General features: G+C 45.2%; 1 protein-coding gene across 2 annotated transcripts in view; it reads right to left on the reverse strand.

Moving 5' to 3' along the window:
- Window positions 1-2,737: 2,737 nt before the first annotated feature.
- BNC1 (basonuclin zinc finger protein 1) overlaps window positions 2,738-15,721 on the reverse strand; it is a 32,513-nt gene continuing 19,529 nt past the window's right edge. For both annotated transcript variants that reach the window (XM_083411937.1, XM_083411936.1), the window contains exons 2-5: window positions 13,548-13,650; window positions 12,503-12,738; window positions 8,242-10,148; window positions 2,738-4,749 (exon numbers count right to left, since the gene is read on the reverse strand). In XM_083411937.1, coding sequence (XP_083268063.1) covers window positions 4,062-4,749; window positions 8,242-10,148; window positions 12,503-12,649 — 2,742 coding nt within the window. In that variant the 5' untranslated portion in view covers window positions 12,650-12,738; window positions 13,548-13,650 and the 3' untranslated portion in view covers window positions 2,738-4,061. The remainder of the gene's footprint in view (window positions 4,750-8,241; window positions 10,149-12,502; window positions 12,739-13,547; window positions 13,651-15,721) is intronic.

Raw genomic sequence — 15,721 nt, forward strand, 5'->3', positions numbered from 1 at the left:
ATGCCCATTAACCCCAATGGGTCTACACTGAGTAGGACTAGCATTGCATACCACCCCAGGCTCCCCACAGTCCACTTTCTATCCAAACAAGTATTCCAACGTGAAAAGTAAATGACACAGTTGAGTTGCAAAAGCGAAAAAAAGTAGTCTTATTTCTGCTGCAAAATAGCATCGGACACAAATGTTTTCTGGGCAATAGTTTCATTATTGCATCCATCTAGCGGAAAACGTGGCATAGCACTAAAAAAATGCACTCATTTCCATTTGCTCTCTCTACCTTTCTGTCAAACTGCTCATGAGACATTTATAGCTGTGGACGTGGCAGCGCGGAGTATAAGCTAAAGCACCTCTCTCTCTCTCTCTCTCTCTCACACACACACACACACACACACCCACCCACCCCAGGTGCTAATACTGAACCTCCTAGGCTATAAGAGCTAGCAAAATCTGGGTACATTCAGCTTCCTGGTTCACCCACTAAGCGGAATGCAGTCCACCAGCTTTGCCAGGTCTTTATAGGCCAGGATTGGCATTAACACCTGGGATCGTCAGGCAGCTGCCAGTGACCAAATGTCAGCAGGGCCCAGGCTGTGGGTGCTTGACCCACCTGCTCACCTGGCACCAGTCGTGTCACTCTCAGGCTTTGTGGGAAATCAAAACTGTGCCTTCCCAGACTCAGCCCAGCAAGTTCACATCTGGGGACCAAAAAAATGTAGGCCCTCCAAAGGGTGGGGAGCTCTTAAGCTGGTTCAGTGCTTAAAGACAGCAAGATAGGTTTACAGAGTCTAAAACAGCAAGATAGGTTTACAGAGTCTCTGGTAGGCTGCCAAACAGGCCTGCTTTGAAACTCACACATGGGAATACTGTTTGCAGGACCCTCAAAGTGGCCACTCCATCCAGGGCTCATTCATAGAAATGTATCTTGATCTACTGGTACCTGCTGTCCCTTGTACCCAAAAGCTGCACCGTGAAGCCAAACCAGAAACACAATAAAACGCTCTGTGGGTGAGCTTTTAGCCTGTTGTGGCTGATCAATCATCTGGGTATGTCCCAGAGCATTTGGAAACAGCTCCAGTGTCAGGCTGATCAATTGTCTACTCTAGCTGCACCACCACATCAGATTGGACCATGCTGAAAAGCTAAAAAATGGTTGTTTCCCCATCTTTCTAACTTCACACAGTGGGTTTGGAATTCTTGTAGGGGCTCTAAACACACAGCATTAACTCCGTTTTCTGTTTTGTTTAATAGAGTTGCTTTTATTTGGGAAGTCTCAACCTTAGTAAATCTAATGGTAAGCCACTTTCACAACATTCTATTTCCCTCTGCTTTGCCACCATGTCGTGGTTTATTCCCTGCTCTCCCTTACGTAAGTATTCATGTTGCTGCAAAAACTGCACTGCTAACACACCCAACACACCCATACGCACATCCAAGGGTATTGTGCCAGCTGCACAAACAACCCTCCTCTCCCTCTCTCCTTCTCTCTCTATTTTGCTCTTGAGAAATCAGTGCACAAACCCATTTTGCAAAGTTGGAATCCAGATAAGAATCAACCCAAGTTCTCTTGCGGAAGCGGCAGCTGGTTATCTGAATGGTCCCATATATATCTGAAACCGCCAGCCAGCACTTTGACATGGGAAATTCAGAATTCTGATGGCTATGCATAGCTAGAATCCTCCGTTTTAAATCAGTTGAAGATCCGCATCAGCTGTAAATCCGAAAACTAGTTTACTGTGTATAAAAACTGAACCAGGAGTGATCTCAGCCTGAATTCCAGCACATCAAACTGTGTCCATCAAATGTGGCACATCAGAGCAACACACATCACCAATCTACTCTGTGATATGAAATTGTGCTACAAACCTTTTTGTGTAGAATAAATTAAACATGGAGACCCATGGACAGTTTTTACTATTCACCCTACATACTAAGCCCAAGATTTCAATCTAAAGTTTTCAGTCACCAGCTAGCCAATAAAGCATCAAGACTAAAATGTAGGTAAGCTGCAAACTCCGGGGGGAGAGGAACATCGTAGAAACCACAAAATACTCTTAAAACACTTCGGCATCATATGTACAAAATGTGCAGTCAGTGTCATGCCTGGGTACCACAACAGATCAAAACTGGATTGAATGGGGAAAAATAATTTGAAAGGCTTAGTCAATAAAAATAAGTATTACCCCCCTAAGCTATTCAAAATGATTTCATCAAAGACATTAGCACACCATGTACACAAACACAGCAATGCTATGACATGATTACAAATTAAATATTTTAAAAGTGGTGTTTTTTTTAAATACAACGTAAGACCAATCAAATTAAGTGCACAGAACATAATGCAGAATACTGGTACGTACAGTGACAAGGATATTGAACAAAGTTATTATATTTATACTAAGCAATGCTTTAATATAAAAGAGAGTGTCAACAAAGCTAAATGGATTACTCTTCTTTATGTTGCAACAAAGACCAGCATTCTCCCCTTGGTGGCAAACAACTACATCAACAAAACATAATGACTTAGTTTCCCCAATCTCATGCTGTTTCCTGTAAAATGCTGGACAGTGCTGAGTAACACCCCCCTCCCGAATACCCAATGTAGCCATCAAAAAGTGCAATAAAAATACACACTGCATTTATAAAATGTCCTGTATGTGGTTCAAAAATCTTTGGAAGCATGTTATGACACGTTAGGCTGTACAAACCGATGCATTTCAGAGGCTCCCAAAGTTAAGACAGACCCATGAACCGCTGAGTGGCTTCTGGCGTCTGGAAGTTTACAGATCCATCTTGGAGCCAGCCTCATCATTCATTTAGACAAGAATTTTACATGTCTTTTCTAGAACTGGGACCTTTTGTTCTTTTCCTTTCTTCAAATGTTCTAAAAATAATGGACAACCCACAGTGGAAGAAAACCCTACAATATGTCTTCAAGTAAAATAGCTCCTGAAATCAAGAACTCCAGAATCATATGCTACATTTTCCTAAAACCTCTATTTTAGTTTCTGGCATTCAATAATAAATTACATGGGAAACACCACATTTATTTAATACTGCAAAGTCAGCCTCGGAGCAGAGGTGCGTGTTAAACAAGCATGGCGCTGTTGCTGAAAATGACGTCCGTGCATTTAGTTTCCCCTCCATATCCCCTTGGTTGCCACTGGGAAGAGGTGTTGAAAATGCAACAGAATGACATTATGACATGGATAAAGAGAGGAACGCGTGGACTTCCAGATGTTGTGGACTCCAACTCCCATCAGTCCTACCAGCATGGCCAATAGCCAGGTATGATGCAAGTTGCAGTCTAATCACATCTTGAGCGTCAAAGGTTCATCATCCCTGGGGTAATTTTTTTTATTACTCATTGGGGAGAGAAAGGGAAAACTGAACATGGCGCTCCCATTTTCAAAAACAGCTTTGTGTTTTCTTTTGTAATGTGTAGCCCAGCCTTCACACTACGATGTTAGACAGAGGCGTGGAAAAAGCCCCATCATGGCATTATGGCATGGGCTAAGTGGGGAACATGTATGTCTCTCAAGATGTTGTGGCACTTCAAACTCCCATCAGCCTCAGGGAATTATGGGAGTTGGAGTTTAACAGCATCTGGAGGGCCACAGGTTCCCGATCCTTGATCTCAGGATAGAAACGACAGCGTTAAAATCCCTCCAGTTCAACCAATGGGCTCACCCAGCAGTTCCCACCCATCCCTCCACATTGATCATGTAAACGAAACATTGGAATAGTGTCTTCACTGTGTCTCATATTGCAAACCATCAAGAGTACCTTTATTATGTCTCCTGATCCTCTCTTTTTTTTAAGTGTGTATCTACATCTAAGTGAAAAACTCAGGCTAGTGTTGTCGGTGTGCCCTATTTTGCTCGGTGAAAACACATACTGTGTAAACGGAAGCAGAACGTGGCCCTGTGTTTTCAGTGTGCACTGTGGAAGAAAGCACCCTGGAAGAAAACAAAACAAAGGGAAACCTCACTCTTACACTTTTCTTTTTAAAGTTGAAATGATGACTCTTAACCAAACAGAAGCTGCTGCCCAACAGCGAGATGTTACTGGGGGCTACCTGTTGACCTGATCAAGCTCTTGTGTAAATTGGGGTTTTGACTGTGTCGGTTTCTGCTGCGCACAGAAGAAAACATTGTATTGCAACCTGGGACTTTGCATTGGTGGAGCTGGCGGAGATGGACTGTTTTGTAATGGGCCCTGAAAGTTCCTTTATTACTGTAGCTTTTTTGGCACATGTGGCAGGTTATTGGCAAACTGGAAGGTATGCTTGAGAAACTCTCGTTAGTCTTCTCCATCAGAGAACAGTCTTGGTAGAGGTCTTCATTCGGGATCAAAGGTGGACTTTCACAGCTTTCGTCACTGTCCTCCAAAACCCCAGGACCTTCTTCATTGTCTCCGTCAGAATCCCAAGAGGAATGAGCACTGCCCTCCGACTTGATGCTGGACGTTGTGCTTAAATCCAGAACGGCCCCATCGTTTACCAGGTCATACTGGTAGCTCTCGGGGCAGGCCTCTCCCATCTTGCTCATTGGGAAAACCAGGCTGCCAGTCCTGTTCATCCCTTTGAAGATGACCGAAGTTTGCTGCCCAACGTGTCCTATCAAAGAGTCGTCCGGACAAATCTCTTTCGCCATGTCCTTCAAGAGGTACGTTGCATTGAAATGGTGGTTCTTGATTTCCAAGGGATCTTTGGTCAAAAGCTTATGGTGAAGGTTTAGGTTGGAGCTATGTCTGGAGAAAGAAGATCAGGGATGCTGTTAGAATCAAGGAGGAGAAGCAACTCAACAGTCAACGCTTGAGCACAAACTCTTAATGTGAGCATTGTCCCAGTGTGGATACCACCCCTCACCCAAGTGATGAATGCTGTAACAGCAATGTAACAATAGTGAGGAGATAGAGACACATTCCTTGGGTGCACCTGGGATAAGGGTACTAAATAGGCAACTAAGAGCATGTAATATATTGATAGCTATGACTCTAGGATGACCTGCCCTCTGAGTGTCTCATCATGGCACTGCAGTCATTTCTCTTTGTTCAGGCTTGTGGGAAGGGTGAGGTGAGGACTGGTGTCAGGGAACTGCCATCGGAGCCAGAAGGAGAGGGAGGGCTCCAGAGGGATTCCGGAGAGTGTCCCGGGAGGGAGAGAAGCAGCACATCTTCTGGGGAAGGAAATCAGCGTAGCACCAGTGGAGAAGGGGGGCAGATGGGGGAATCGGCGAGGTGGCTCCAAGACTCCTCGCCGGGGACCAGCGGGGAGAGCACGGGTCCTCCGATGCCCACACCCTCCCTGCGCAGAAGGCTTCCGCGCAGAGAAAGTAGGCGGCGACTAGGCATCAAAGAACTTTTATGCTGGAAGAAGTTCAAGAAACGCCCACTGACGGATTCTGCCAGTGATTGAGACAGCCACGGGCGAGTGGCTGTCCAGACAGAAAGGGTTCACTCAGGCAACCCACCCACGTGTGGTGCCGATTTATGCACGAGCAAAGACTCTCCTCCCCAGAGGGGAGGGGAGTGGTTGTGGACGGGAGCTCCGACCCCGCCCACGCAGGGGCGGGAGCCCCTGCTCCTTCCGGCTCACCTGGCCGGCGCCGCACGCCCAGGAGGCGGCTCCCACCTGGAGCCGCCCGTAGAGTGGGCGGGCCTGACCTGGGGATATATGCTGGTGCTGGCCCCCTCTTCGGCCTCTTTCTACGTCGTCGCTTCGAGCACGAGCAACCCCTAGAACCATTACAACTGGATTTTTTCTGTTGCTGCTATTTCATTTGCATGGAATTTATGTTGGCCTCTCTTAATATGATTGGTTTTAATTTTATGCATTTCTGACCTGAGACCTTCCGATGAAGAACAGAATACAGGAAATAAATAAAATTATTTTTTAAAAAACCATCTTAAATCCAGTCTAGTTGATCTCCGTACCATAAACAGCTAAGGATGATCAAGACAGCCACAGCAGGAAAAATTAAAAAAGGACAAGATACATCAGGTGGTGGAGAACTTTTGGTCTTCTAGATGTCACTGACTACAACTCCCATCAGCCCTAGCAAGCACAGCCAATGGGCAAGGATAATGGGAGTTGCAGTTCCAAGACATTTGGAGAAACAAAGGTTCCCCACACCTAATATCCATGAACAAATGGTGCCATAGCCTTAAGTAAGACAACACATTTTCTCCCAGGACAGAATAGCTAGTCACGTTTTTCAAGAAGAGCAGCCAGATGCAGCAGCTAGTTCTGAGGTCTGGCGAGGGCAGTGAGCCAGGCAGAGCAGCCCTGTTGCATCTTCTCCCTAGTTCTGTCTCCACAGCCTGGCACAGGAAGGCAAATGTGGCCACTACATACTGCTAGTAAAAGGTAAATGTAAAGGACCCCTGGATGGTTAAGTCCAGTCAAAGGCGACTATAGGGTTGTGGTGCTCATCTCGCTTTCAGGCCGAGGGAACCGGCGTTTGTCCACAGACAGCTTTCCGGGTCATGTGGCCAGCAGGACTAAACCGCTTCTGGTGCAACAGGACACCGTGATGGAAGCCAGAGCGCACGGAAACGCCGTTTACCTTCCCGCCACAGTGGTGCCTATATATTTACTTGCACTGGTGTGGATTTGAACTGCTAGGTTGGCAGGAGCTGGGACAGAGCAACGGGAGCTCACCCCATCGCATGGATTCGAACTGCCAACCTTCTGATCAGCAAGCCCAAGAGGCTCAGTGGTTTAGACCACAGTGCCACCTGTGTCCCATACTGCTAGTGGAGAAGGGGGGAAGTGGAAGCAGGAGGCAGCAAGATTTGGGGTCAGCAGCTTCTGAACAGGAACAGTCTTATCTGACTGCAATCTCAGACCTTAAATAGTCCACAACAATTCTTCCTGTTTGTTAGCTACTTCCCAGCTGGCCATGGGATCAAATTGGAACCTGCTCCCTGAAAGGACTGGTTTCGGTACTGGGAAGAGCAGACGGGGAACGTGTGGCTCTCCAGATGCTGTTTGACTCTCAGCGCCCATCATTCCCAGCCAGAGGGACAAAACGAATGTCTGGAATTCAGTTGGAGGTGGTGTGCTTCTGAACACCAATTGCTGGAAACGGCAGCAGGGGAGGGTGCCGATGCGCTCAGATCCTGTTTGTGGGCTTTCCATAGGCACCTGCCTGGCTGCTTTGAGAACAGCACGCTGGACCAGACGAGCCCTTGGCCTGATCCAGCAGGCTCTTCTTATGTTCTTATCTGCCCAGAGGGGAAAGCAGAGGGGGACAGGAAGGGAGTAGGCTGAACAGATGGTGTGATTGATGGAGGAGAGAAAACTAAGTCTTCTGCCATCAGTTCAGAAGGTGATATAGATAGATGATAGATAGATGATGATAGATAGATGATAGATGATAGATGATAGATGATAGATAGATAGATAGATAGATAGATGATAGATAGATAGATGATAGATAGATAGATGATAGATAGATAGATAGATAGATAGATAGATAGATAGATGATAGATAGATGATAGATAGATAGATGATAGATAGATATAGATAGATGATAGATAGATAGATAGATAGATAGATGATAGATAGATAGATAGATAGATGATAGATGATAGATGATACCACTGTAGATTTTGCTTTAAAAATTTAGGGAGACATCTGAAAAGGCAAGTTAAATGCAAGACCTTGTTATCCTGCCTGTGCAAAAAATTGCATCTCTAAAAACGACAACCCACAAATAAAATTATTTTCAACCACTGTTATCTACTAGCAATGAGATTTACAGGGTTTCATTTAATGCCGTGGTTCCCAATGTGGGGCACACGCCCCACAGGGGGGGCAAGTTGATTTTTAAGGGGGGGGGGCAATTTGAGAATGAGTTATTAACAGTGAATGGCCTTTTAGGCTTCCTCCACGTGAACAGGAGTTCATTTTTGAAAGAAAAAAAAAAAAGAATTATATGTCACGGGGTGGGGCATCAGGATTTTAGAGATGCTTAGGTGGGGCATGGCCAAAAAAAGGTTGGGAACCACTGATTCCATGCCTTCTTGTCCCGGGGGAAAAGCAAGGTTTTGTCCCATGGATTTTCAGTGCTCCAATAAGGTATGGAACATGCATGAGGAAGATACATGGGGTGAGGGGGCACACCACAAAAACATGCTTCAAAACTTATTTGCATTTCCGACTAGGCTCCATTGTATGACTATTTTATTTTTTTTAATAAGAAAAAATAGAGCAATTATGTGCATTGTTTTCTTACCTGTCTCGACTTCTACGAGAAGGAAAGGCAGCACTGCAACCCTCCACGGTGCAAATATGCATTTCTTTTAGGTGTACGTTTTTAAAATGCATTTTCACACTGTAGGGGTTTTTAAAGGTCTTCTTACAGATGTCACAATGGAAACGGCTGTCTTCCCTCTGAAGCCCTAGCGGCGCATGTTGACTGACACGATCTATATCTTTAAAAGCTTCGAAACCAGGAACGGCTACACTCCTACCGGACAGTGTGCCGAACGCCCCCCTACTCAGCAAGTGGTGTTGCAATTCAGCGCAGTCGTTCATTGGGATCCTGTAATTCAGTTGCTCTTTAAGATAGCCATGGGGTTCTGTCACTGCTTTGATCACATCGCGCTGCTGGTTTGAATCTTTGCAGGCATTTTCACAAGAAACTACCTTTAACAATTTGCCTTGTTCGGGCTTAGCTGTTTTCTCAGGGCGATGCAACTCGTCCGCGTTGGCGCATGTGTTATTTGGCTCAATAGATTTAAAATATGTCGGCCCTCCATCTTCAGAAATGGATTTCTGTGATGTACCTGAATGGGACTTCTTTTCCATTGGGTGGTTGGGGTTTTTTTCTATCCTAGAACCGCCCATCTCAACAGGCCCGTCACTTACCGGCCGCGGAGGCATGTCGTCTTCCGAGCTGGCAACTTCGTGAGTTGCGCTAGGGGTATCAATGGCTTCTGTCTCTATCTTGATGGGCATGCTAGACTTGCGGGATTTTTTCTTGGGCAGCACGTCAAAGGGCGATTCGTTAGAAACCAGTGGCTCAGGGACTGACGAGGAAACCAGAGGTAGGGAAGGAAGGGTGCCGGGAGTATTTGCAAGTTCAGCCGGTGTGACCGGACTGCGATAGAATGGAAGAACTGGCTGCACTGTCCTCAAGTTTGGAAAGAGAATGCCATTCTGGCCAGTACTGTGAAAACCTGGCTGTGTCTTTGAATCGCTGCAAGAGCTTCCGTAGCTGGAAACGGATCTACTGTCGGGAGGCAAAACGTTAAAGTCCGTCCGTTTGTTCTCTTCCAGTCCGGTGATGGCCAACCCATTTCTCAGATCTTTATCCCGGTTGTTCCTGTTCATTGGCATGTGAAGTCTAGGGTTGGGGTTGGCACTGTGTCGATTTCGGCTCCGGAGGGAGCTAAAGACCATGTTGCATCCTTCAATGGTACATTTATGTTTGATCTTCAGGTGGACAGCGTTGTAGTGGATCTTCAGAGTCCCTTTGTCGTAAAAGGTCTTCTCGCACGCTGTACAAAAAACACGCCCTCTCCTCGTGGCGAAGCCGTTTTTATCGACAGATTTCGTTTTACTTTCTGGGGAGAGCTGGCTCATTTCAGGCTTTGTGATGCTGCCGGGCGAACTTAAATCGCATGGAGAAGTGTCATCCTTCAAAGCGATATCTGGGCTGGTCGAGGCCACCTCCTTTTCACCTTGAAATGAAGACTCGGAAGTTAGGAAGCTGTTTCCCGCAAACTGCATAGGAACATCTTGCTTGAGTTCATTGCTGCAGTCCTGACTTTGCTCCATCAAAAGCCTCTCAGGGGGTGAACCTATGAGGGGCGGAGGAACAGGACTGAAAAACTGAAAGGGCAACATGAAGGCCATGTTGTTGACAACGTTTTCAAAGTGGTGGATGTTAACAGGGTTCATTTTGTCCAAGGAAGCCGGGAGGCTTGCACTCCTCTGACTACAGCTTTCAATGAATGCCCTAATATCCATATTGGCTGCGGTTGTGGGGATGATGATAGACTGCCCTTCTTTCTCCTGAATCGCCATTAACTCCACAATGGACTTGGTCTCGCCAAAGCGCAGAAATTGCTGCAAAGTAGCCAGTTCTTCTTCACTGGTCATGATACTCCAGTGGTCCAGGACCTTTCCTGCAGCATCCTTAAAAAGACAACAGGCAACACTGTACGTAAAAGAGGAACACACCAACATCAAATTCAGATGGATGCTTCAGTGCAGGGGCAGCTAACATAGATATTGTTGGACTGTCAACTCTCATAATCCTTGACCATTGGTCATACTGGCTGGAGCTGATGAGGTTTGTAACCCAATGGTATTTGAAAGCACAACGTTGCCTACCTCCCCTTGAGATGCTTATGTTTAACTTGCAAAGTGGAAGGGCCATAGCTCAGTGGCAGATAATCTGCTTTGCATTCAGATTCAAGTCCCAGGTTCAATCCCCGGTGTCCCCAAGTGTGGCCAGAAAAGAGCCATGCCTGAAACCCAATATTGAACTAGACAGACCAACATTCTGAATCAGCTCCCTATGTTCCTGTGTGCTAAAGTTGCTACTCTGCATGGCCTTCTCCACCTCCCAGTAAAAAAGGAGACAAGACAGACATGCTCCACTCACCCACTCCTTCTGATGTCCTGACACTCGTCCCACTCACTTGCAGTGCAACACACCTGGGATCCTGCTTGCCAGAACAGGTGAAAGATGCTCCATGCACCATGATAACCACAGAGGGAGCAGGCTAGGGGAACTGTGTCTGCCTTGTCCCTTGCTTCAATGGGAGTTTGAAAGGGCTATATAATAACACAGTCATACCTCGAGTTGAAGTAGCTTTGGGTTAAGCATTTTCGGGTCGCGCTCTGCAGCGACCCGGAAGTAACGGAGCATGTTACTTCCAGGTTTTGCCACTTGCGCATGCGCAGACGCTCAAAATGACGTCAGGCGCATGCGTGGAAGTGGCAAATTGCGACCCGTGCGCACGCAGACACGGTTTGTGTTCACTTCAGGATGCAAACGAGGCTCCGGAATGGATCCCTAAACAGGGCTGCCTTTAGATGTCTTCTAAAAGTTTGGTAGTTATTTTTCTCTTTGACATCTGGTGGGAGGGCGTTCCACAGGGCGGGTGCCACTACTAAGAAGGCCCTCTGCCTGCTTCCCTGTAACTTGGCTTCTCGCAGGGAGGGAACCACCAGAAGGCCCTCGGCGCTGGACCTCAGTGTCCAGGCAGAACGATGGAGGTGGAGACGCTCCTTCAGGTATACTGGACCAAGGCCATTTAGGGCTTTAAAGGTCAGCACCAACACTTTGAATTGTGCTTGGAAACGTACTGGGAGCCAGTGTAGGTCTTTCAAGACTGGTGTTATATGGTCTTGGTGGTCGCTCCCAGTCACCAGTCTAGCTGCTGCATTCTGGATTAGTTGTAGTTTCCGGGTCACCTCCCAGGCTGCGCACTGGTCCTTCAGGAGCACAGTTACCCCATTCAGGACCAGGTCTAGCCAAATCCACACAATTTGCTAAGGCTGAGGGCAGCTTATTTTGGCAATTCTGTGATATATATTATTCTTGGATTTCAATCACCCCAACATTTGTTCTTTCTAACACAGCACCGATGATTAGAAAGTATTTTGCAATCTCCCCAGAAAAAAATTAAGACGTGTACCGGCGAAACAACATGTACGAATGGAGAGAGAGAGATGGAACAATCAGAAGAAGATTTAGCTCCACATTTAAGTCAAGTATTCTTCCACTGCAAGTTTAATAATCTTCCAAGCTACTAAGATCAGAGAACAAATGAACCTGCATCGATCCTTCGCCAGTGTTTACAGAGCACAGCTGTAATTACACTAGAGTGTTGCAAGTTCTTTCAAACTCCAGCCATACCTAACTTTCCCCAATATCTGTAATAAATATTTTATCACAGAACATGTATTTGATGGCCTACTGAGGGTTTTCACTGGGCACACAAGACTTCTCTAAGATGATGAAGAATGTATCATCATCAATTTTTCATGCAAAAAAGGTTCAAGGTAATTGAGCCCATATTTTTTAATCCTAACACTAAAAAGCAAAATTATCAAGTGCCATGAAATATTTATTCGTGCCATAACATAAATCATAATGCTACTTTACATTGGAACAAGAATGCCAACAGAGGAGCAGCATTTGTGTAAACATAAGGAGCTAACGTCTGCCCCGGTGTACTGATGATGCTGGAAAAGTTCAAAATGGCAGAACTGAAATGGATAAATTTATGGTGAATGTCTGCGTTATAAGGGTGCTAGTGCAGCTTCAAGTTCTGATGCAACTGGGATGCCAGCAGAACGTTCACAAACATTCAAACTTCTCAGTAAACAAAGCTTGCAGAAAGCTTTTCTTAAAAATTCTTTGCACTTCTTCAGATGTTGGGGTGCCCACAAACACGCAGACCACTGGTTTCTCGGCCTCATTTCGGCCCCGATTCTCTTGTCACCCTCCTAGAGGGAGCGAAGACCTAGAGATGTACCTGTAAGACATATCCACGAATGTAGTCTTGAAGTGTCCAGTCCAGAGCATGGAGGATATGAATGACTTCTTCTTGCTTCAGGACACTGAAAAGCCGATCTAAGAGAATTTTGAGACGGACAGGAACTGCTTGAGTTCCATACAGCATGAGGCTGCTTATATCAAATACCACATTAGACTGGACTATTTCCACTTGGCTTGTTGGGTATAGGTTAGGGATCCTTAGCTTACTTAAGGCTGAAAAGAAAAGGAAAACAAAAGGCGAGTGACTACTTATGCATAAATGGGTATGAGACAATTAGACAAAAAGAACACCATTGGGGTACTAGGGGTTTGAACTTGAGCAGTATTTCTCAATTATTTAAACTTGGGGAGGGGTTGGGTCAAATTTCTGGTTTGGCGCATGATCCCTTTGCTAGGTTGGCTAGGCTAGGGATGGATGGGGCTGTGAACTTTGGTTCGCCCCATTTCTCATTTCTCCACCTGGAAGGCACCATGTTGACTGTAATAATCATCACCATATTTTTACCCTGCCCATTCGACTGGGTTGCCCCAGCCACTCTGGGGCAGCACCTACAAAAAACATACTAAAATATTAAACATCAAAAACTTCCCTATACAGAGCTGCCTTCAGGTGTCTTCTAAAGGTTGTATTGTTGCTTATCTCCTTGACATATGATAGGAGAGCATTCCACAGGGTGGGTGCCAATACCAAGAAGGCCCTCTGCCTGGTTCCCTGTAAACTGTCCCCAGTTTAGCCTAAATCGTGTTCTGAACATTCAGAATTATGTAATCCTCTTGTAAAGCAAATTGCTATTAGTTACGTAGGAATTCATACTAGTTATGGATTGCACCAAAGAAGTGCTTTACTATCCCAAAGCTGAGCTGAATATGACTCTATAGACAATTAGCAATTTCTGAGTTTTGTTATTTGTGACTTTGCAATGTCTCCGTTAATAAACTGAAAACTGTACTTAGACAGCTGGAGGCTACTTGGTAAGGCAAGGATTTTTTATTTTCTTTTAAAATTCTTTGAGGTTTATTACCATGTGCTACCCATCCATGCCGACACTGGTCACATTGCCTCTGGTTTATTTTCCCAGGTTTGAAGCACTGGCAGCTGCAGCTTACCAGAGTGCAACGGATGGCCTGAAAGAGCAGAAACAGATTAAAACGTTAAGGGGTGAGTAAAATGTGCAACACGCTGGAGAGCGGAAAGGGGAAGGGGAATGGAACATGCATATGCAAATATGCAAAAAATGAAGAATTATGACTATGCATAGATTGGGCTGCCATGTCAATAATTTCCTGGACATAGCTGGGATTCGTTCGTGAAAAATAGTGTCTGGGTAGAATTTTCAAAAGCTGGTTTAAATGTCCGTAAAGTGGGGTTGTTTTTTTTGCCACAATTCCTAAAAAAGAGCTCCAAAACCTCATGGGGGGGGATATTTGATTTTTTTGGGGGGGGAGCTGATCAACCCCCTAAAAGCTTAATAACTTTTGTGTCTGGATTTTCACTTGTTGAAATATAGCAAGCCTAATAGAACACAATAAGGGAGGCAGGTGGCACTGTGGGTTAAACCACAGAGCCTAGGACTTGCCGATCAGAAGGTCAGCAATTCGAATCCCAGCGACGGGGTGAGCTTCCGTTGCTCGGTCCCTGCTCCTGCCAACCTAGCAGTTGAAAAGCACGTCAAAGTGCAAGTAGATAAATAGGTACCGCTCCGGCGGGAAGGTAAACGACGTTTCCGTGCGCTGCTCTGGTTCGCCAGAAGCGGCTTAGTCATGCTGGCCACATGACCCAGAAGCTGTATGCCGGCTCCCTCGGCCGATAAAGCGAGATGAGTGCCGCAACCCTAGAGTCGTCCGTGACTGGACCTAATGGTCAGGGGACCCTTTACCTTTACCTTTAATAGTCACAATGTGGGTCAACCTGTTTATGGACTGTACTACTTCAGACTAGGGATGGTTTCTCAAAGTTTGTCATTTTTCCAGTGTCAGGTTCAGTGCTTCACATTTTCCCATTAGTTTGAGGGTGCCTCTTTTTCTTTTTTTAAAGTTCTCATGAAAACGTACCAGCATTTTAGTGCGAATTTTCCTAATATACACATGTTTGTGTGCAATTTTGCCAGGTACACACCTTTTTGCATTTCTCTGTGCTGTTTTTTAAAACAATATATGGATTTTCATGCACACTCTTCCCCCAGCACGTGCATTTCTGTACACAACAAATGGTTGCAAAATTCAGAAATGTGCAAATTTCAACAGATTGCTGTGTTCCGGTTGGTATATTGTTTCGCAATGCATGAATTTGGTGGGGTTGCTTTTAAATGCAAACTGAACTAAATTTCTCCCCTGCAGGTTATCCCATGTTTTCATATATATATATATATATATATATATATATATATATATATATATCTTTTCCCACAGAAAACTAGCACATCAGAGAGAACCAATCTCCTAGCTCAGCCTTCTCTGTCTAATATTTAGGGTCAAATGACAAATTATGCTAAATGTGTTTCTTTCCACCTCTCTCTCTTTAACTAAAAGCAGCAACAGGGATGGGGAGGGTGACCTAGATCAGCACAGCAGCACAAGGGGCGGGGGCGGGTTTAGCCCTTTCCCTATGCATCCACTTCCTGCTGAAAGATCCCAAAAAGCTGCCATTTCACCCCCAGCTTTGGGGGAGCATTTTCGAAAGAGAAACACCCTGTGCTAGCGTCTTTGATCTGAATCTGTTCCTCCTTGCAGCTGCTGTTAGGTTGCTGTTTTTTTAAAAAAGAGAGAGAGGAGGAGAACCTCAGTCACAAAATTCAAAGATATGTTTGGCATCACATGTGGTTTGACCCACATTTGCTACATGCCAACAAATAAATGGGACTTAAAAAATGCTTCACCTTAGAGAGATTGTACCCAACAATAAGAAAACAAAGGGCAAGATTTTTCCCCAAATCATGTATTTAAATGCTTCTAACTATGAAACTATAGATACCAATTGAAACCCAGATCATTTAAAAAGATGTGTTATTTAAGGCTATCTTTTAAAATCTAAACAAAAAACAAAACAAAAAATCCTTCCAGTAGCACCTTAGAGACCAACTAAGTTTGTTATGAGCTTTCTTGTGCATGCACACTTCTTCAGATACACTGAAACAGAAGTCACCGGACCCTTATATATAGTGAGAGGGTGGGAAGGGGTATTACTCAGAAGGCTGGT

The sequence above is a fragment of the Podarcis tiliguerta genome (genome assembly GCF_965153285.1).
Source record: "Podarcis tiliguerta genome assembly, chromosome: 14".
Lineage (NCBI taxonomy): Eukaryota > Metazoa > Chordata > Lepidosauria > Squamata > Lacertidae > Podarcis > Podarcis tiliguerta.